General features: G+C 40.7%; 3 protein-coding genes across 5 annotated transcripts; 1 reads left to right on the top strand and 2 right to left on the bottom strand.

The window, feature by feature from the left end:
• Nucleotides 1–441: 441 nt before the first annotated feature.
• bckdha (branched chain keto acid dehydrogenase E1 subunit alpha) lies at nucleotides 442–7,573 on the top strand. Its single transcript, XM_071524429.1, has 8 exons — nucleotides 442–734; nucleotides 1,480–1,656; nucleotides 1,792–1,878; nucleotides 1,965–2,073; nucleotides 2,768–2,929; nucleotides 3,563–3,769; nucleotides 3,866–4,007; nucleotides 6,497–7,573. Exons 1-8 carry the CDS (start codon nucleotides 621–623, stop codon nucleotides 6,837–6,839), a joined length of 1,341 nt encoding a protein of 446 aa, XP_071380530.1. The 5' UTR covers nucleotides 442–620; the 3' UTR covers nucleotides 6,840–7,573.
• Nucleotides 7,574–7,615: 42 nt separating this feature from the next.
• On the bottom strand, nucleotides 7,616–11,443 carry LOC139648353 (N-acetyllactosaminide beta-1,3-N-acetylglucosaminyltransferase 2-like). Its single transcript, XM_071524431.1, has 2 exons — nucleotides 11,248–11,443; nucleotides 7,616–9,541 (listed from the first exon to the last, which is right to left on the bottom strand). Exon 2 carries the CDS (start codon nucleotides 9,395–9,397, stop codon nucleotides 8,105–8,107), a length of 1,293 nt encoding a protein of 430 aa, XP_071380532.1. The 5' UTR covers nucleotides 9,398–9,541; nucleotides 11,248–11,443; the 3' UTR covers nucleotides 7,616–8,104.
• A 126-nt stretch (nucleotides 11,444–11,569) lies between these two features.
• LOC139648346 (alpha-soluble NSF attachment protein) lies at nucleotides 11,570–18,323 on the bottom strand. Of its 3 annotated transcripts, XM_071524423.1 has the most exons (11): nucleotides 18,100–18,323; nucleotides 17,403–17,482; nucleotides 17,178–17,294; nucleotides 16,289–16,335; nucleotides 16,123–16,200; nucleotides 15,785–15,840; nucleotides 15,509–15,593; nucleotides 15,291–15,395; nucleotides 15,005–15,073; nucleotides 13,691–13,741; nucleotides 11,570–12,890 (listed from the first exon to the last, which is right to left on the bottom strand). In XM_071524423.1, exons 1-11 carry the CDS (start codon nucleotides 18,195–18,197, stop codon nucleotides 12,789–12,791), a joined length of 888 nt encoding a protein of 295 aa, XP_071380524.1. In that variant the 5' UTR covers nucleotides 18,198–18,323; the 3' UTR covers nucleotides 11,570–12,788. The 3 variants fall into 3 exon arrangements, with proteins under 3 accessions (XP_071380524.1, XP_071380525.1, XP_071380523.1); XM_071524424.1 differs by lacking the exon at nucleotides 17,178–17,294; XM_071524422.1 differs by having other exon boundaries at nucleotides 17,178–17,482.
• Between the last annotated feature and the right edge of the window lie 2,390 nt (nucleotides 18,324–20,713).

Consider the following 20,713-nt stretch of genomic DNA (forward strand, 5'->3'; position numbering starts at 1 on the left):
ATAAATGAATAAATTATTAAATAAATGAAAAAGATAGGTGGGTTAGCTGGGTTTAGGATGGTTTATCCATGGAAGTATTATATTATTGAGTATATTATTATATTATGATATTGTTGGGGTTTACCTTCCACTATATGCTTTAGTGGCAAGAACAGAACAAAAAAATCATATGTAAATATTCAGTTGAATCATTGCACTGAATACTGTGTGCAAGTATAGCTGTATATAATTAATGGATAGGGTACTAATATTGTGTTATAGTTCAGGGTATTTCGTTATGAAAGAGTGCCTTATGGATGGGTAAATTGGAGGCTAAAAATATCATATCTTCCAATACATTATTTATTTTCTCTTTGGCAGTTTGTCTATTTGAGTTTTATTTTGAAGGTTTTCACCGGAGGTCCTGTTGTTGATTCTGGTCGGCTTAACCCTGGTGAGTGGTGAACTCCACGAACTGACAAGTGTGGTTGTGTGTGGGGATTGCAGTGCTGCAGATCTACAGGGAAGAAGGTCAACCGCTTGTTGTTTGTGTTCTGTGTGTTTTGCACGATTTTACCAGCTGTACTGCAGCACTACTGACAAGCTAACTGTCCAGAAACAGCAACGAGACGGGCTGACAGATGACGGCTGTGAGCAGTATGAACAAAATGTATGGAATATGCTTCCATGCAATTCGTCAACGGACAGGACTAAAGGCGTCCAGGCTGCTTCAACAGAGGACCTTCAGAGTCAGTGTGAGTTACAGTATGCATTCTTCTCAACGGGTAACAATAAGCAGCTAGCTAGCTAAAAAAACAACATGAAAAGGTCGCTTGACTTTTTCAGTTATCGCGTTAGCTTGTTAGCTTGCTAGCTGCCTAGCTGAAGCTAACGATATATGTTCCAGTTTATCTAACCCAGTGTCCCATCATTAGTTATTGTGAAGTGTTTCAGAATTAAATCATGGTCTCGCTATTAATGACCAACTAAGGACTGCTTTTGTTGCACCTAGCGTGTGTTGTGACTTTATTTTTCAAAGGCAGTTCATGTTAGCAAGCTAACATCATGCCTTAGCTACTTAGCAACATCCCGATTGGTCGAACGAAGGGGTGTGCGGACAACACTTCTGTCTTCAACTTGAAGTCAAATATAGATAAACATATGTCATATTTGGAGATGGTAAAACAATTTTTCGTGGGCTCAGCATCTGATTGATTGTTTAAAGTCAAATGCGTTTTAGTAATTGTTTTGGCAACATTTCCAAAACAGATAAGTTGGCCACCGTCCCGTAAAATCACCCTGGGTAAAGTCACAGTATCCACAATGTCAGTCTCTCATTCACTCAACTGATAAGCTCCGTGTCTTTCTTCTCGATGTCATTATTAAGAGAAAGTTGAATCTTGCTATGCTGTGTCTATTTTAGAATGGGCCTCTGTCTGTCCTTGCCACTGCACTGTGCTGTCGTCATCATCAGTGTTATGTTTATATTGACTGTTTCAGGCGGCGCACCGACAGCAGCCCTTTGACTCGTCCATGGAAAAGCCTCAGTTCCCTGGAGCCTCGGCTGAGTTTGTGGATCAACTTGAGTTCATCCAGCCCAATGTCATAGCTGGGATCCCAGTGTACCGGGTGATGGACCGGCAGGGCCAGATCATCAACCCCTCTGAAGACCCACAGGTACAGCGGGCTGGTATATAGTGGCACTATAACCTCCACTCCTAAACCGTTAAAGCCATCGTATCACATTTCATGCTTTGAATCCATTGGTTTGACCTTAATATCAGGACATATGGCTATTTCTCTCCTGCTCAGCTCTCCAAAGAGACTGTGTTAAACTTCTACCAGAAGATGACTATGCTCAACACAATGGATCGGATTCTGTATGAGTCTCAGAGACAGGTAAGACTAATCAGCTACGTCCTCCTGGGATAACCGTGGACAGCAGAGCACAGCGTGAGGAAATGTTAATTTGTTTTCTGTTAAAGGGTCGGATCTCCTTCTACATGACCAATTACGGTGAAGAGGGGACTCACATCGGTAGTGCTGCTGCTCTCGACCCAAGTGACCTGGTGTTCGGTCAATACAGAGAAGCTGGTAAGGATCAGACGGCAGGTGGTTGTTGGTGGATTGCACAGCATTATGTTTCTGATCTATAAACATATTGTCATTTTATATGGAAGCTCACAAATCCCTTTAAACACTTACTTTTGTATTAATTTTATACTGAACAATTTTGTCGTAATGATTATGTATTGTCATGACTGTTATCTCAACTGTATCAAATACAGTTGTTTCAAAATAGCACTCTGTAACATTGTTTTGAAAAATTTCTGATGATTAAAATTAGAGCTGAACAATTAGTTGGAAAAAATCAAAAGCGCAGTATGAATTTCTGCAATTTCCAGAGGCTGCAATTAATTAAGAGAGAGGGGCATCCAAAATGGATTTCTGAACAAGGTATTTTAGTGCTGCGGGTAATCATTGGTCCATGAATCAAGCACAATATTGGTGAAAACCTTTCATCATCCCTTTTTAACACAATAACTTCTTTAAACAATTTTAAAGTTCCAAAACAATTAATGACAAGAAAAACATGCAGTGATATGAATCACAGTTTAAATCACAATTGCAATATTTCTGTCAAATAATCACAATTACATTTTTTGTCTTTCAGCCCTAATTAAAATGATTATTAATATTATAACCATAATAATAAACGCCATAGATTACAAAAAATCTCAGTATTATTGTTATAATAAATATTAAATGTTGTTGTGCTGCCCTGTAGGAGTGCTGATGTACCGTGGTTTTCCGCTGGATTTGTTCATGGCTCAGTGCTACGCCAACGCTGACGACCTCGGCAAGGGCCGGCAGATGCCCGTCCACTACGGCTCCAAGGACCTCAACTTTGTCACCATCTCTTCTCCTCTGGCCACACAGATCCCCCAGGGTGAGCTTAAGTCTCACATGTAATGTATATTCATATGCTTTACCATTTTTGTTTTGTAAAGCACCTTGTAAACTTGTTTTTAGATAAGTGCTATATGTATATAAGTTGAATTAATACTGTTACTTCTTCCTCTCCATCTTATCCCTAACCATGACAACTACAAAGTATACACCTGTGTGTTAACTAGGGCTGCAACTAATGATTATTTTCATTGTCGATTAATCTGTCGATTATTTTCTCGATTAATCGATTAGTTGTTTGATCTATAAAATGTCAGAAAATGGTGAAAAATGTGGATCAGTGTTTCCCAAAGCCCAAGATGACGTCCTCAAATGTCTTGTTTTGTCCACAACCCAAAGACATTCAGTTTACTGTCATAGAGGAGTAAAGAAACCAGAAAATATTCACATTTAAGAAGCTGGAATCAGAGATTTTTGACTTCTTTTTCTCAAGAAATTACTCAAACCGATTAATCGATTATCAAAATAGTTGGCGATTAATTTAATAGTTGACAACTAATCGATTAATCGATTAATCGTTGCAGCTCTAGTGTTAACCTCTCCAGTCTGTAAGTACATACCACCGTAACAATACATCCATATGTGATGTACTGTATGTCTGTTTCTGTTTTAGCGGCTGGAGCGGCGTATGCACTGAAGAGAGAGAACATGAACCGCGCTGTTATCTGCTATTTCGGAGAGGGAGCAGCCAGCGAAGGGGATGCCCATGCCGGCTTCAACTTCTCTGCCACCCTTGAGTGCCCGCTGATATTCTTCTGTCGTAATAACGGTTATGCCATCTCTACCCCCACTAACGAGCAGTACAGAGGAGACGGCATCGGTAAGAGAGGCCTTGGTATTATTGTTTTCTGCAGTATATATGATTGAGAGAACATGCTGCCCGTATGAACACACCATTCTCTCCCTGGTTAAACAGCTGCTCGAGGTCCAGGCTATGGCATGATGTCGATCCGTGTCGATGGTAACGATGTGTTTGCTGTGTACAACGCCACAAAAGAAGCGCGCCGCCGAGCCGTGGCCGAGAACCAGCCCTTCCTCATTGAGGCGATGACCTACAGGTTAGCTGATGTTTGAGTGATTATTGTGAATGACCGTCTGCATTTTCAGGCCACGTGACACAACATGTAGGCTGATTATAGCTAAGGTTTGACTGTCACAACTGATTTTTCAGTCTTGAGATTTGGGGGTGGCTGCGTGGTGCTAGAACTCGGGGAGTCTGTGATTCCCAAATCCAACTCGTCACAGGATTGGGGGGGGAAAAATCTGCAAAAGCCAGTCATTAAGTGTATAATGTCCAATCCTTTCATAGTCTATGTTCCTAGCTTAAAGCAGCAACCAAGGTCTGGGCAATAAGGACAGCATGATCATCATCTGATTTACAGTATATTTCTTTATTATGCCATGATTGGCATAAAAAAATATTCTGTTCAGTGACAATATTAGTTCAGAGATAAAACTAGCCAAGCAGTTTGGTGTTTAAGGGTGTTAACAAATTCAGGCAACTGCATGACTTTGACGTAGTGTTTTTATCACCATTATAAATAATTAACTACTAGTATTCCAATGAACCATCCACTAATGCACTTGGCATCAATTACTATGTGAACTTGATCTGCTGCAGTTAAACACTGTGTATGAATGTAAGAAGTAACTCTGTTAAGCAACTATTATAGTTACAAGATATAGCTTGCAGAAGCAGTTTGGTTTGTGCAACATTCATTCCTTGTGGGTTAACTGCAAAGGGCACAACACAACCCTCAAATACTAGTAAAGCTGCACTGCTGTAGGTAAAGTTATAACATAAAAAAATTATTTTGAGCACATACTGTATCAGTTATAGCAATAGATAGAGCATCAAAGTGCCTTGGTGTTTAGGGTGCAGCATTTTGGTTTTGAGATACCATTGAATATTTAAACTATGAGGCAAAAAAGTTGCTTATTAGAAGAATAGTAAGCAAAGAGAAAATAATGTTAGTCTGGCACAGATAAAGTTGCAGCACTGGTTTTTTTTTTTGTATCTATCTTTGGCAACTGGCCATGGTGCATGATACTGTCCAAGTTGTGCAGTTAATAACAATGCACTCTGCAGAGTGTTTTTACTTGGACATATTGAGCTTTGTATCCGGAGAAGAAAAAATGCTGCATTGAAATAAAGCGTCAAACTTAAAAGCAGGTAGAAAGGTAAGATTGTCTATGTGAAGTTTTGATGTCGTGGTCCCAATGACTTTCTCAGACTGGGTTCACACCAGGCATGTTTGGAGTGGTTTATTTTAGCTTTGGAGCGTACATTTCTTAACTTCAGTTCGTTAAGGCAAGTGAGAACAATGCCATTTGTACTGCCGTGCGCACCAAATAACCACAATGACACCACCTCAAAACACAGGTCTCTGTTCTTCACCAAGCAAACTGTGATTCAGTTCGTTAGGGGTTGGAACATAATCTGAACCATCTACAGGAAACGACCCACAATTCAAGGTTTTACTTATAAGGGGACTGATGTTGACATCTGAAAGCCAGCAGTTCCTCATGCATGGAAAGTCTTGCATTACAAAACCAGCCGAGGGCAACCCACAATCTGGACTGATGCTCATATTCAGTTGTTTCCTCATAACTCGTCTGCACACTGGAGAAGGTAAATTACAGCAAACAGCCCAGACAAGTCCATCAAGCTTAGCTTAAGTTACAGGGACTGGAGTCAGATTTCCTGCCAAAATGTCTAACCTGGCAGAATGACAGGTTACCAAAACTCTGTCCAATAAACGAGCCACTTGTGTCTCCATGTGACTTTTGTTTCCAAGCCCTGGTTCACTTGGAATAGGACAGTATGAACCTAAATTAACCAAACACAAAAATGCAACAAAGCATTTTTGTCCGCTAATGGTCAGACCAAAGAAAACAAAAACTGGAAGTGTGATTGCACACTAAGTGCATCTGAATCTGCTTGAGCACAGGATGGCCAAAACTTTCTGAATGTCATTACATTAGGGCCGTGCATAACTCAAAGCCTTCTGTTGTAGGTAGAGCTTGCAGGTATATGCCATTTTTACTAGTACAAAGAGTAACATTAGAGCTGCAACGATTAATCGATTAGTTGTCAACTATTAAATTAATTGCCAACTATTTTGATAATCGATTTATCGGTTTGAGTAATTTTTTTAAGAAAAATAAGTCAAAATTCTCTGATTCCAGCTTTTAAATGTTAATATTTTCTGGTTTCTTTACTCCTCTATGACAGTAAACTGAATGTCTTTGGGTTGTGGACAAAACAAGACATTTGAGGACGTCATCTTGGGCTTTGGGAAACACTGATCGACATTTTTCACCATTTTCTGACATTTTATAGACCAAACAACTAATTGATTAATCAAGAAAATAATCGACAATGAAAATAATCATTAGTTGCAGCCCTAAGTAACATAGAAACATATTGACCTAGTTTGATCAAAGTCCTCTGTTGGTCATTAACGCAGTTGTTTGCAACACTGATTTTCCGTCCTGCCTTCTATTAACTATACAGTGATTAACTTGAATGCCGTCCGTTCTTCAGAATCGGCCACCACAGCACCAGTGACGACAGCTCCGCTTACCGTTCGGTGGATGAGGTGAACTACTGGGACAAGCAGGACCATCCCATCTCCAGGCTGAGACACTACATGACCGCCCGCAGCTGGTGGAGCGAGGACGACGAGAGGAGCTGGAGGAAGCAGTCCCGCAAGGTGGTTATGGAGGCGTTCGAGAGGGCCGAGAAGCGCCAGAAGCCCAAGCCCGACCTGCTCTTCTCCGACGTGTACCAGGAGATGACACCCGGCCTGAACAAGCAGAAAGAATCTATGTGGAGGCACGTGCAGCAGTACAAAGAGCACTACCCACTCGACCTGTATGATAAATAATTGCACCATGAGGATGGAGCAAATCCGGTGCACAGACACGGGAGTGGGTGAGAGAGTCTTGGGATTTGGATAGACTGTTGCACACCTTTTACTGTATGCATAGATATATAGTTTTGATATGACACCAATCATCTTTTCTGCACAATATGGAGGGTAAGGTGATGGTGACATTCTTCAAAAATTCTACTACACGCCTCTGGGTTTTGTGCCTTATGTTAAGAGAATGACACTCTTCTGTAAACGCTAGACAGTTGTGATCATCGTATATTTCCCATATCAGGATCATCTAGGTTCTTTTTCAAATGCAGCAAAAGGCAGGTACAGTTTGAACGCATATGCACACAGGTTAAATGTACAATTAAAGCAATAAATACTGGCCTCAAAGTTCTACCACTTCTGTGTATGTTCCCTCTCCTTGGACATTGGTCCAATTAGATGAGTAACTACAGTAGCTGTCCTCTTCAGTGATTATGGTATTTAACAGTTTCCTTTCTGTATTGTTGAGGTGTCTGATTAAACGTGATGTTTTGAGAAGAATTAACCCCTTTTAAAGGTTTTAAGTATACACACCTAACGTTTAGATGGATTTGTTTGCTGGCATTACAGTAATGCTGTTACATTACGTGTTTAAAATCAGTCAACTGTACACCCTTCCTGTAAATTTAAATGTTTGGTGTTTTGTGGAAAAAATATGGAACTTTACCTGATGTCTGAAAGGCAAATAAAGTAAAGACTTGGCATTTCCATTGTTATTTTTATTCAAATACAATATTGGCAGGAATTGAGGTCCATCACAACAGTCTATTTCCCCCTCACATCTAAACAAGTGTTTTCAACATGACTTGGAATTGAAACATTTCCAACCGCAACGACAAAAAAAAAAAAAAAAGAGTATTGTCCTCATGTCGAAGTGTAGAAAATCCACAGGCTCAGGTTAAATTCAGGCTGTAGTAAGAAAAAGAAGGTGCTGTCTTGAATGCTTTGCAAGGTTGAAAATGACCTCTGTACTCTTTACAACATGCCGCTCAGCCCAATCAAAACTGAACAATGGCTTTTATTAGAATTTCTTAACAGGACAGCTTTACATTAGCTTGTCAGGCTTGCGTGTTTCATGCTACGCGTTCTTCCTTTTCAGGATGTGGACTGTGGGGGCAAATGAGGAAGCGGTAGAGACCCAGATTTGATTGCTGCAGTCAGCATCACTGAGCTTTACCCGTTACGTATTTCTGCATGCTTTGCTTAACAGTCCTGTTGCCCAAGTCAGCTCAGCATGTCAACAAGGGGCTGTGAATGCCCTTCCACAGCCTCTTAATCTGCTCCGGGGTGCGCTGGTGAATCAGCATCAGATCTTTATGGACACACATGTTCTCACGGTCCTGCTCAGGCACATCAAAGGTCTGAAAGCCTTTATGTGCCACAGGAGATATTCCCAGAGCCTTGAAGCACATACCTGTGTAGACATCATCAATGGGGAAAAAGGGGATGACATAGGTGATGTGATACAGGGGTTGCAGCAACGCTCCCGAGATGAGGAGACCGCCTCCGCCAGCATAAGCAGGGTATGGGCCATCATAGAAACTCATGGGAACGTAGTATTTGCTTTTGGGGTCCCTGACGGGAGAGGCCGTGCTGATGACATGTCCAACGTAGGACTGAGAGGCCTTCGAAGGCTCCAGAGACTGCAGGTAGCCGAGTATCACAGGTGTGTTGACAAATACGTCATCGTCCCCGCTGAAGACGAAGGAGGCGTGAGGACAGTTTCTCAGCGACCATCCGAGGAACACGTTCAGTTTGAGTGTCAGATTCCAAAGGGATTCGTGGAAGTCCCACTGAAGGAGGTCTCCGAACTGCTTTGCTTCAAATGACAGCAGCGGGCCGAGATCAGGATCATCCAGTGTTAAGCTACCCAGGAGAAACACCGTGCGCACTCTCAGTCCACTCTGATGCACCCCTTCTCTCGCCCAAGTCTCCCGCACCGCCTGTCTCCGCACAAAGTTCCTAGGATTTGACTTGATAGCAAAAAGGAGGAAGGTCTGGTTGTCTGCCTCGCCTTCGCTGGATGTGCACTTGTTGGGTTGGTCAATCAGGGTCGGAGGAAATCTGCAGTTCATGGCTCGCAAAAAGTCCTGGTGCAACATGGGGTAGGAGGTGAAGTCGTGCACATTTGTTTGCAGAAGCTCTTGATTCGTCTCCATGCACCGAGACCAACTCGCGCCATGTCTGAAGGTATAATCCCCCTTGTCCAGCCGCCTGAGGATGGAGTGCAGCAGGCGGTTCCAGTAAGCTCCGTTCTGAGGGACGGCCTGTCTGAAGCCGGCAGAAACAGACACATTGTAGACATCACGGTGAGGGGTGGTGGTGCGGTCCTGCTCGGAGTCTAACGGGGGGCCTTGGGGTGTAACGTTGCTGTCACGGGCCGGCAGGGTGGTATGCTTCGGGATGTCTTCCGGCAAAGCCCTACGACTATAGGTGGTCTGTAGGTTCAGAGTGGAGTAGAAGAAGATCAGGGCTAAACTGCTGAGGAGAACCATAGCAATGAGGGCTTGAAAACGCCTCATTGGTTCCAGGTAAGTAAACCGGCAGAAAAGTGAACCAAATTGTTTGGCGGGCCGTTCCTAGAGTGGGGTCATCGCTTCTGGAGAGAACTTCCTGGAAAGTGATCTGGTCTTCGGGTAACGCAGACTGGCAATCAGTGGGTGGACCTGTCAATAGGAAAAATACTGATGATCGGGACATAGATGCAGCATACTGTCAAGGCAAACGCTGCAAATTGTTAAAAAAAAAAAGATAACAACAACATGGCTGGTTGACATTTAAGAGCAAAAAATTAATTGTATTCATGTGATATTGTATGCAGTTTTAAAAAAGATGTCACTGTGTCATGCATTTGTGTTACTTCTAAACATAAGATATGTTAAAAACAGCGTATGTTGTGTTTAAATGTATTGTCATTCCTTCATGCTGTGTTGAAAAGTAACACAAATGTGTGCTGTCCCAGAGAAGACACACAAAATGGCATTCTTTTTTAGTGTGGTGTTGCTCACCAGAAACGTCCATAGTGTTCACACAAATTAAATCAATTTAACATTCTGCTGCTACATTTTGCTTTAAACGTACGTACTTTAAATATTAAGAAATAATGTAATCTACTGATTCTTACTGTTTTAGGTTTGAAATAAAATGGAACAAAAGCTATGCATAAACCCATAGACAAATACCATTTCAAATTTGGCTGCCTCTTGTTCAATAAGTTATTTAAATATATTTCTTAGTCGCCTTCAAAAAGCATTCTCCCCCTTTGACATTTAGCACATTGTATTATGCTTTCAAAATGAGTCATCTATGCAGAGCCTATTAGGTGAAAGGAGATGCAGGCACATATATTGTGGCATTCAGAGGGGGGCTATGATAATGGTGATAATAAACCACTTCCTCATCACGATAATGCTGCAGTAGAGTGTGAACAGTCAGTTCCTCCAACCCACAAATGGGTTCCCAGAATTTAATTCTGGGTGGGCTAATACTGCATGTGCGTGAAAAGATCCAACATATATAAATAAATAAATAATGTGCTTTTTGGTTGTTTTTAGTGGACTGGCCTGCGCAGTTAAAAGGCTTAATACGTATGTGATTCTGTAATGAAACCCTGTAGTGTAATATCTTTATCTGCAACAGGAGATGTGGCCTTATAAGCAGGTAGGCTAATCCAGTCTCTACCAGTCTCCTGGGATGCACTCACACTCACCTTGCTCTCTCAAGTGTTTAATTAGAGGCAAATCCTCGTCTGTGTTAACTGGAACAACAAAGTGGTTTCATGCCTGAGGGGCTTGACTCTGTGACTCGACAGCTTCACAACGAATAGCACATAGGGGGGGGGGGGTCTGTGAACCTGGATATTAGATCGAAAACTGAAATAAATATTACGCTATTTCTGTCAAGTTACTAACTTATCAAGTTGCTTACTGCTTTCAAAAGAAGCGAGAAGCAGATTGATGGCATAAAGAAAGACGTGGGCTATGGGCACGGTCACCGAATTAACTTGAAATTAAACTAGAAAAGGTTAAATTTACGCTTCAGTTTGTAAAGTTATAAAGTTTAAGGCATTAGAATATAAATGTGTTTAGAGTTTGTTCACTTGGAGCTTGAGTAATTAATTTCTTAGCCAAAAAGTCCTGGAATTATTAATAAGAATAGGTTAAGAAACAGAAAACAGAGGAGGAATTGGGCGTGGGCACGGTCACCGAATCGACTTGCAATTAAATTCAATAAACCAGCGTAAACTGTATAAAAGACGAGCGCAGATGCAGTTAATTATCTCCAAACGGAACCAAAACGGAAATTAAAGCACGTCAGTTAATTGGACAGATAATCACAAAGAAGTAACGAGTAAAGTTAGAGAAACACTTACCGAAGGAAAAAGGAAAACAAATAATCAACTTGATTCGCCACACCGCACGTGCAGAAAGGATGAAGAGGCAGTAAAAGCAGAGTTCAGACACACCGACAGGTCCAACGGTCAATTAAAACTGAAGGCGAGGAAAACAGCAGGTCCAACAGTCAATTAAAACTGCAAAACTTTTTTTTTTTTTATAAATTCTGCTTCATTTTCATACTTCGACGAGCTGATGAGGAAGAAGTTGCAGCTGTGTGTGTCAGTTATTTGGTGTCTAACGGACTGGCTATTGACTTCAAAGCGCCTGAATAGAGGCAGGTGGAGGCCACACCCATGATGATACACGTCTGAACCCAAGTTTATTCAACCTTCTCACAGGAAACATCAATGATTTACAAAGAGTTTTCATATAAGACCATCAGGAGGGTTAATGTGACAAAAACAAAACATTTCCTGTACATGAACACAGTGTTCAGATCAATAAAGCTCATTTTTTCCTCAATGTATTGCATCGTGTTGCAGGCCCAAGAATGCTTTTTTTTCCAGCCTGATTAGTTGACAGAAAAAAAATACAAAATAAAAAAAATAAAATAAAACTCGGACCGTGACAAAAACAAACCACTTAAGACAGAACTGCTATACAATGGAAAACGGCTGCACTAGTTTTCCCATCCGTACCAAACCCAAGCAGAGGTTCACATGAAGGTGATGAGCTCCTTTCATCTTCTCGTTTGTGGAATAAAAGCATTTTATATGAAAGTGACAAATTTTAACAACGAGAGAGCATTAATAGATATATATACGCTTCTAAAAGCATGAATTTTCATCAAATCTAGCTGTCCACAAGTCCTGAGAATTTCGCAGTGTAAGGCAGAGGGGGTTTTTGCCGTGAAATAACCTCAGAAAGTATTCGCCTCTCGGGTTGAGAAGCGCCGCAGCCCAACATGGAGGCCTGCTGACTCTCTGGAAGCGCCTTTTAATTAGAGGTGTCCTGATATGACAAAAGTTCAGGGGACCTACAGTATATTTGAGTTCCCAAAAGCACCAACAGCCAATGCATGTGCTTTTGTTGATATAGTCATTTCAGTTTATTCTAAAGCACATACTGAAAATATATTTTGTAGATCTCTCAGTTGGCATCCTCTCATCCATTTTTTGTAACATGAAAAATAAAACATCATCATAGCAGTGTGCTGGTACTGAGTATTTGGTATTGTGGCCCAATTCTGAGTATTTTAACTGGTATTGGGCCAATACCTGTATCATAACAATATACACTTTATGTACTTTGTGCAGTGTGCACCCAGGAAACTAGTGTTCATACGTCTTAAAGTCATCATTACTGCGCAATAAGTTCTCAAAAAAGGAGTTGAGCTGTTTTAAGGAGGAGGAAAATACTGCACATGGTAGGAAGGACACAGTATTTGTAAAGGAACATTAAGGGTCATGGTCAGAAAAGCAAGATTGTTTGCTGCGAGAATGGAAGTGAGAGGATCAAGGCAGAAAGAGGGATGCAAATAGGTTCTTGGGGGCTTGAAGGTGAGCGGGCGGGGGAGTCAGCGCAGGTCGCTCTCGTCCTCCTGTATGGTTTTCTTGATGCGGAGAAGCATGGTGGTGAGCCACTGATCCAGCCGGGAAATGGTGTCGTACTCCTTCACCTGGGAGATGGAAGGGTTAAAAAAAAACAAAAACTTTGAGTTAGTTGTAATGGAGTGGCATTAGTTATGTTCTGCTGTCGTTGTAAGTGTCTTTTAATATATAAAGTTAATGACAAAAACAAACCGAGAACAGCGGCAACCTTGTACCTCATGGCTCTATTCCAGTTATTCATTGCTAAAGCCCGGTCAATAATTACCTAACTTTGTAGTAAGTGTTATCCTTTGTCACACTTTTGAAGTTGAACTATCTGCTGCAAACAAATTTGGGACCAAATTGCTGTTGACTATTATGCAATCATGGGCTGTATTTAAGCACTGTCACTTTATGATTGATATGTCTTGAGAAAGGTCCTTGTGACCGAAACGTTGACTCTTTTTAAAAAATCAATGCAGTGGTGATAAGTGTGTGCGGGAATTGACTTTTTTTCTTTGGAAAACCAAATTGCACCAGGAAATACTGATTCACATGTGTGTTCATTTTATGACGGTGCTGGTTTGTTTGCTGCCATTCAAAAATGAAAGATGCTCTGTATTAAGATTCCAATCACAAAAAAACTTTCTATCGCTCTCCTTGGCTTTTACTCCATTACCCTTTCCCTTACACTCTGCTCTTACAGGATCGTTTCATAGTAACAGGAAAACTGAGAGGGCACTAAGGCGCATAGATTCAGGAATACTGTTAAGGCACTATGGTGGTCTGGGAATTTAAACTTTTTCTACTGTTGCATTCATTTCAAGTCGCTCTGGTTAAGAGCATCTTCTTAAATGTGTACATTCTAAGATTTTAAACACCCACTCACCGAATCAGTATAAGCATCCACGTTCTGTTCTTCGTAGGCATCTAGAAGTTTCTGTTTTGAATAAAAAACAATTTAAAAACAGCCATTACAATATAAATACAGATTAAAAAGCAATGCTATACATCAGTAAAGCAATCCATAGACAAACAAGGACACACAGTGTCACAGATTTGCAGCAGCCAAGACAGTTCAGCAGTGTTGCAGAGAGGAGAGTGAATGATCCTGCTTCAGTCTGTAGACGGTGCCATGCCTCCTAACGGCCACTAGAGGTCAGACAGACTGACAGTGAGGATGTGAGTGAGTGAGTGAGTGAGTGAGTGAGTTACTTTCCAGGCAATCTCGGGAACCCATCGTCTATCCGTCTGATGACAGATTAGACTCTGGGGGTGACGGCCAATATTTCGGGGTTTCTGGTGTAGCCAGCGGACATCCGGGCCAAGACTTCCTCTTCTGTGCGCTGGTCATTGTTTACAGTCTGATTAGCAACTTGAGACGCGAGAATGGAGTTGGAATTGAGAGATGACATCTCATATGCAGATATCTGTTTATAGAGATTAGCCGAAATGTCGTCTGGACCTAAAACACCTACAAAAAGTATTGATGTTTGTGTATTGTGTGGAGAAAGTTGCTAATCAGACTGTAAACAATGACCGGCGCACAGAAGAGGAAGTCTTGGCCCGGATGTCCGCTGGCTACACCGGAAACCTCGAAATATTGGCCGTCGCTCCCAGAGTCTAATCTGTCGTCAGACGGATAGACGATGGGTTCCGAGATTGCTTTCCAGGTGACCCATGAGTTGCTTTGCATCTAAAATGCACTTGAATTGATAACATTGAATGATAAAAAAATAAAAAAAAACTTTACAGGAAGGGTTCCTAAGTTCAATACATGCAGCTAGAATAATAGCTGCATGTACCCAATAGAATCCAGTTGGAATAATTGTATGTTGTAACCAGACCAAACCAATACGTTACAGCCATACTGGGTATGGCTATCTCACTAATGTTGTCTAAACCTGTCTGTCTGTATGCCTGTTAGCATTACAAAATTATCAGCCCTTACCATTTTACAGTTTTTAACTGACAGAACCAAATATGTAAAAGTCAACATGGTTAACACAACAGCCTCATCAAAATACAAAAGGATCTAAAATCTGTGATTTGGATGTGAATCTGTGAGCAGTGGACGAGTATGTACCCCATCAGAATGTTTCTCCCTATTAGCCTCACCTCTGGTTGTATTGTATCGTGTATTGATTATCCTATCTATCTACTAAAGGATTTTTGACAAAAAAAACAAACAAAGAAACCTTACCTTCAGCAGCTTGCATTCTCGAGAATCCGAAAAGGCTGGGAACATTTCTTCATACTTCTCCACAGCAAGCTAGGTGACAGTAAGAAGATGAATATTAGAATAGATGCTATCCTTACAATTACATGGACATTTTTTTTTTGGTATGAAGATGTATGCATGATTGTATGTATGATGTGAAGTATGCTGTCTATGTAAGTGGTGTTTTTATTAAGTGACACAGCAACACAGAGTCCAAACAAATTTCCCCACAGGGACAATGAAAGTGTATCTTATTAAAAGGACTTACTTTTGCGTTCAGCATGTCTACACAGAAGTGACAGAGCGCGGCCTTGAAGAAGTGGTCCTTGGCACTGTATTTCAGCAGCGTACTGTCCATTGCATGGGTCCCAACCTGAAATCAGACGGTACAGTTCCATGGTTATTCCGTTACCAGAGGCTCTGAGCAACAGCTGTCATTTTAAGATGAGTGTAGTAAAGGTGACGGTGTGTGTTGTGTTATGTCACCTGTTCGTAGATCTCAATAGCTTTCGGGTACTGCTCCAGCTGAGCTGCGTAGGTTGCAACTTTCAGAAGGCACTTGTTCGCTGAACTGAAAAGAAAAAAATCAAGAAGCTTTTCAGTACACACACAGATTCACAAAGGTCAAAGAGCAGTGGGTCATGATTATTTGCAATTTATTTTCAGAATGATAAAACAAATAAGTGAAGAAATAAAAATGGAAAAGAGAAAAAGACAAACAACAGCAATAGATGTTAAAAGTTATTAATTTAAAATAGTCACCTGGTGGATTCTTCACCTTTGTAATAATCTGCTGCCTGTTCATAATGAGCAATGGCCTGCAGAAAGACAGCAAACAGTTAAACATACTAATTTAACACCGAAAATACCCTTGTAATGTGCACTGATTGGACTTGGGATTATTATATAAAAAAAAAAAAAAGATCTTTCACATGGCGTTGTAAAGAATGAAGAATTTTGAAACAAACAGTAACTACCTTTAAATAATTGTAGTAAAGATAGATTTGAAACAATAATCTACTTGTTGACACCATTTTCCCTCCTGGATGAACAAATAAAATAAAATAAGATGAAACACGAAGATGAATATTTCATCTGACCTTGTCGATGTCCACCAGCTCAGTCTCAAATATTTCAGCAATGGTGATGTGATGTTTAGCGGCGATGGTGAACCGCCCCTAATCCAAAAAACACAGGAGAGAAGGGATCAATAGGAGACAATTGGCAATTTAAACTGAGCATCAATCACTGTACATAGGATCTCACCATGTCGGTGTATATCTCAATAGCTCGGTTTAGACAGTTTATGGCCTCTGTTGGGAGAGAAGAATAATTATTAGACAAATGACAGAAATATTAACTTCACAGAGAAACCCAAGGAATGCAGTACATGTACATTTTACATTTACATTATGTTAGGCTTCTACAGTAGCTGACGCTCTCCTACTGTAGGTCACCAAAATTACAAGCAACCAGCCATGTGAAGTGCAAGGGTCAGAGCCACAACACCCTGACAATATTCCTGTCACTACAGAATGATCATGTAAAGATAAGTGCTGGGAAAAGCTTTTCTTCTGAGAGCAATTCGACTGAGTAGAGGGGATGCGAAGGAGATGTGAGGTGATTCTTGGTCAAAGTGCATAAAAGATGGTGAACGTTTGGCTTTATGTCATTCTGTTTTTTATACATTTCCCACAGTGCAAAGCAAGAGGAAAACAAGAAGAATTGACACAACTTTGTCTTTAAACCAAAGTGCATGAACTGCTGACTCTTGGAAGCCGATGGATGCTCTTCAAAAAAAGTTTTATTGATGCAGTAAAGACCAACATGCCTTCATCAGGGTTACATGGAAATAATTAAGCTCCACTGTTCTTTTCTCATGTAACCCTGATGAGGGCATTTTACTTTTTAGGCATTTTACTTCTATTTTTTAAAGCATCCACGTGTTGACATCCACATTTGCAATTTCAGACAAACTAAGAAGAGGCAGAGCAAACTGCACTGTGGGACGGGCCAAGAATAATGTTAAAGCTTTTTGGCGGGGAGGATTTAATGATGTGAACATGGTCCATTGTAACTAGTACAGCTTGTAAAATGGATATTACAAGTGAGCTTTGGGTGTCATATATCCTGATGGTGACATGTAATGATTTACCTTGTGGATCAGCTTTTTTGAAGGCATTTCCAGCATCTATGAAGTTGGTTGCCGCATCATGTTTGCTCTGCATTTGTAGGTGAAGGCGAGCAGCTTGGGAGAAGGCATTTCCTGCAGCTGAAAAGCAGATTTCTAATGTCAGAGGAATTAAGGGACATAAAACAATAAACAATAAAAGGGCAATGGGAGCCATTACACTTGTGTAAGCAAACAATAATATCTTACCACACCAATTTTTGGCCATCTTGTACATATTGGCAGCTCTTACATACATGTCACAGGCCTCTTCCATCTTGGAGGAACCACTGTGTGACAGAAGATACATTTAGTTAAGGAGGAGTCTTTGATTGTAATCAATTTTGACTCAAATTTTCCACTCTTAGGCAGGTATGTGAAATTAAAGTTTCAGTTAATATTTCCAATTCTGATTTTCAGGATTGCTTTGTCTTTGGCCTGGCTCCTACGGACTCTCATCGCTCGGATGGATGTTGTTTACATGCGCAAATTGTCGACTTTAACGACACATATAAGTTGCTTAGCTAGATTTTAGGTTAAGTTGTAGCTTTATACAGAAATATAAACACATTAAACCCATGTGAATCGTTTAAGTTGGCTTTAGTTTGTTTTATTTCCAGGTGTATGTTCAGCAGTGAGCCGAGCCTAGCTAACGCTAAGTTAACTAGTTAGGTGACCTAACGTTACAGCGATGACAGCAACTGTCCCACTAGCCAGTGGTACCAGTTTCAGCAGGGATTACACATCAGAGAGGCGCTCGGGTACAAATCAGCCTATGGACAGTTCACGTCCCGCCGTAGTGGTTTTACTTGTTTGTTTTTGCAGATCTAATGCTAACTGGTTAGCTAGCAACCTCTTCCGCTTAGTTGGCCCACAGCTTCACAACACTAGCTAGCTGAATGCTCACCCAAACAGCGCTCCGAAAAACGACTGTGATGATTTCATTTTCTTTTCGGCCTCAGCTATCAAGGCCGCTGCTTCCTTTTCTTTTCCAGAATTGTCCATTTTCGTGTCACTGCCCTTATTTTTAAGATGAATACGTTACGATGAGAGTCAACAAACCACTGTTATGTATTGCCAAATAGCTAGCAGCTAGCAGCTAGTTTGCCTTGTCACATCACCAGCCGCAGTGTAACCGTCACCTGTGTCATGTGACATGGGAGCAGTGGCAGTGTTGATGCTGCCTTCATGTGCTGCTCATTAGCTCCTACTGCTGCCTTCACTAACCGTGAATATAACTTGTTCAAGTGCTTTTAGTCGGAAATAACAAAATAAACCTTGTAACATAAGAAATGTTTTGGTGCTGTTGTTTTATTTTAGTAATCAGGCGAGCAATTTCATGCTGCAGTAACAAAATGTCATGTAAGCTAATTTATGTTATTAGCCAAAAGTTGTATATCTCTGACAGCTAAATGTTATCCAGAGTGAAAATACGAACATGCAGCATACTACTCATTTAAATATAATGCCAAACAATAACTTACACTGATAAAATATATCACTTTTACCATCAATTGTTGACACCTCTACTGACATGCAAGTACCTATGTTTCCGACAACACGTGAAGGCAGCTTGTGATAGATTGCTGATGGGCAGAAGGAAATGGTAGCCTCCTCCTCTCGGTGTTGGTCAAATCTAACTTGACCTGGGTGTCTGTTGTCTGATTTCCAAAGCCATGCAAAAACATATTATTAAGCCTCGCTGTCACATGAAATAAACATGAGACCAGACACACGCTTATGTAAAACATGGTTATAATGTTCAAGGTATTTGTGTCAATTTGTTTTGATCTTACACATCTTATTATGTTTATTAGTTTTGACAATTATTAATGATGAGAATAAAAAATAATAGTACTAATTAGTGGTTATATAGACAGTCTTTTTTCTTGTCTTTCTGAAAATCTGAGTTAATGAACTCTGTGATGAAGGTTCTGTCCCCAGCTGCTTCATGAAACTGAAAGCCGTGGTCACTGAGGGAGACGATCCATTACTCATTCACTTTACCTACCCACAGTCTCCTAGCTGGTCCAGGGATTCAAACCAGCGACTTTCCAGTCACAGGCCCGCTTCTCTAACCTCTGAGCTACAGCCGCCGCAGTGTCACCCTCCCATCAAAATGCACAAGAGGATTCCCTCTCTGTTCTCTCAGATAAAATGTAGGGCCTAGAGTACAGCAGTTGAGCAGAATTCGCATAATTGCAAAGCACTTTTGATTTCACTTTGATTTATTTCAATATTTTAGTTGGTTGTCATCTTTTATGATGACGCAGAGTTCAACTTGAAGTCAAATTTATTGGCCCAGAAATAGACGAACTGTGCTGCGGGAACACACAATACTAAACGTACAGAAACATAAGGCCTTGTAATATCAGAATAAAGCTGCATATTACTCAACTTTAATTGGTCCAAAGGGCTGAGTGAATACACTAGCCAGGTCAAAATGTCATACAGAAGGTAGAGTGCAGTGAGAAAGTATTCTCCCCTCTGTGATTTTCCTTTTTTTTTTTTTTTTTTTTTTACACTGTATGTCATCAGATCTTCAACCAAAACCCATTAGATACTAAGAGACCCTGGGTGAGCAAACACATTTTGATACTTTATTACTGAAATTATGCAACATCCACTCCCCCCATGTGGAAAAAGTAATCACCCCCTTAAGAGCCAATAACCAGAACCAGATGCTTCCTGGAGTAATTGATCACTCTCTCAGCGCAGTGGAGGAAGTTTGCCCCGCTCTTCCATGAAGAACTGTTGTTTTAAGGTCTGAACTTTGACTAGGCCATTCCACATTTTTCTATTTCATGTTCTTCAGCCAATATGAAGAACTACCAGCATTAGGAGTGCTGCCCTTATAATAATAAACTTTATTTATATAGTACTTTTCAAAACACAGTTACAAAGTGCTTCACAGTGGAAAGAAAAGGAAATAAATAAACAAAACATGAGTTACAAAAAATATGAACACTGACACGTATATCCTGGATGATGTTACAGGAATCTGTGAATTATTTGGTGATTTTAAGCATTGTCATTGCATTGGTATTAGCTGGGAAATTTTACCCAAACTTGGTCCATTTAGACTCTTTGTTTCTGACTCAGTAGAGCACCAAAGCCTTAGAAATGACTTTGTAACCCTGTCCAGACTGATCATCAACAACTTTCTCCCCAGAGGTCTTTAGAAACTTCTTCCTAAAGTGTTTTTTTTAAAGGGATGATATAGGCTACCTCCAGGACCTGTAGGCCAATGCTCTCCGTCTCACTCTGATAGTAAAGGCTGGAGTTTGACAGATTTATACTGGGCAGGACTGGCCCAAATCTGGCCTGATTGTTAATCAAAATATTCAAACAGTTGGCCCTAATTACACCTTTAACTGGGTTAAGTTAATTTGGGGTATTCGTTTTTTGCACCTGAAGATTGCATGTTTGATTACATTACAGTGCACACCAAACAGAAAAAAATGACAACAAAGTTGGTGCTTCCTCTGTTGTTATTTTTTCTCTTCCTCTTTAACGACTAC

This window comes from Centroberyx affinis, unplaced genomic scaffold (genome assembly GCF_046629955.1).
Source record: "Centroberyx affinis isolate AG114_WGS23_722 - 3 ecotype Tasmania unplaced genomic scaffold, CSIRO-AGI_Caff_v1 ptg001197l_1, whole genome shotgun sequence".
NCBI classification, from domain to species: Eukaryota; Metazoa; Chordata; class Actinopteri; order Beryciformes; family Berycidae; genus Centroberyx; species Centroberyx affinis.

Coding starts and splice junctions, on each gene's coding strand:
- bckdha (XM_071524429.1), top strand. CDS start 621: ATGACGGCTGTGAGCAGTATGAACAAAATGTATGGAATATGCTTCCAT. Junction 1,657..1,791: donor ACCCCTCTGAAGACCCACAG/GTACAGCGGGCT, acceptor TCTCCTGCTCAG/CTCTCCAAAGAGACTGTGTT. Junction 3,770..3,865: donor GTACAGAGGAGACGGCATCG/GTAAGAGAGGCC, acceptor CTGGTTAAACAG/CTGCTCGAGGTCCAGGCTAT.
- LOC139648353 (XM_071524431.1), bottom strand. CDS start 9,397: ATGAGGCGTTTTCAAGCCCTCATTGCTATGGTTCTCCTCAGCAGTTTA.
- LOC139648346 (XM_071524422.1), bottom strand. CDS start 18,197: ATGGACAATTCTGGAAAAGAAAAGGAAGCAGCGGCCTTGATAGCTGAG. Junction 13,742..15,004: donor GAGAATGCAAGCTGCTGAAG/GTAAGGTTTCTT, acceptor TATTCAAAACAG/AAACTTCTAGATGCCTACGA. Junction 12,891..13,690: donor TGGATGCTTATACTGATTCG/GTGAGTGGGTGT, acceptor TCCATCTCCCAG/GTGAAGGAGTACGACACCAT.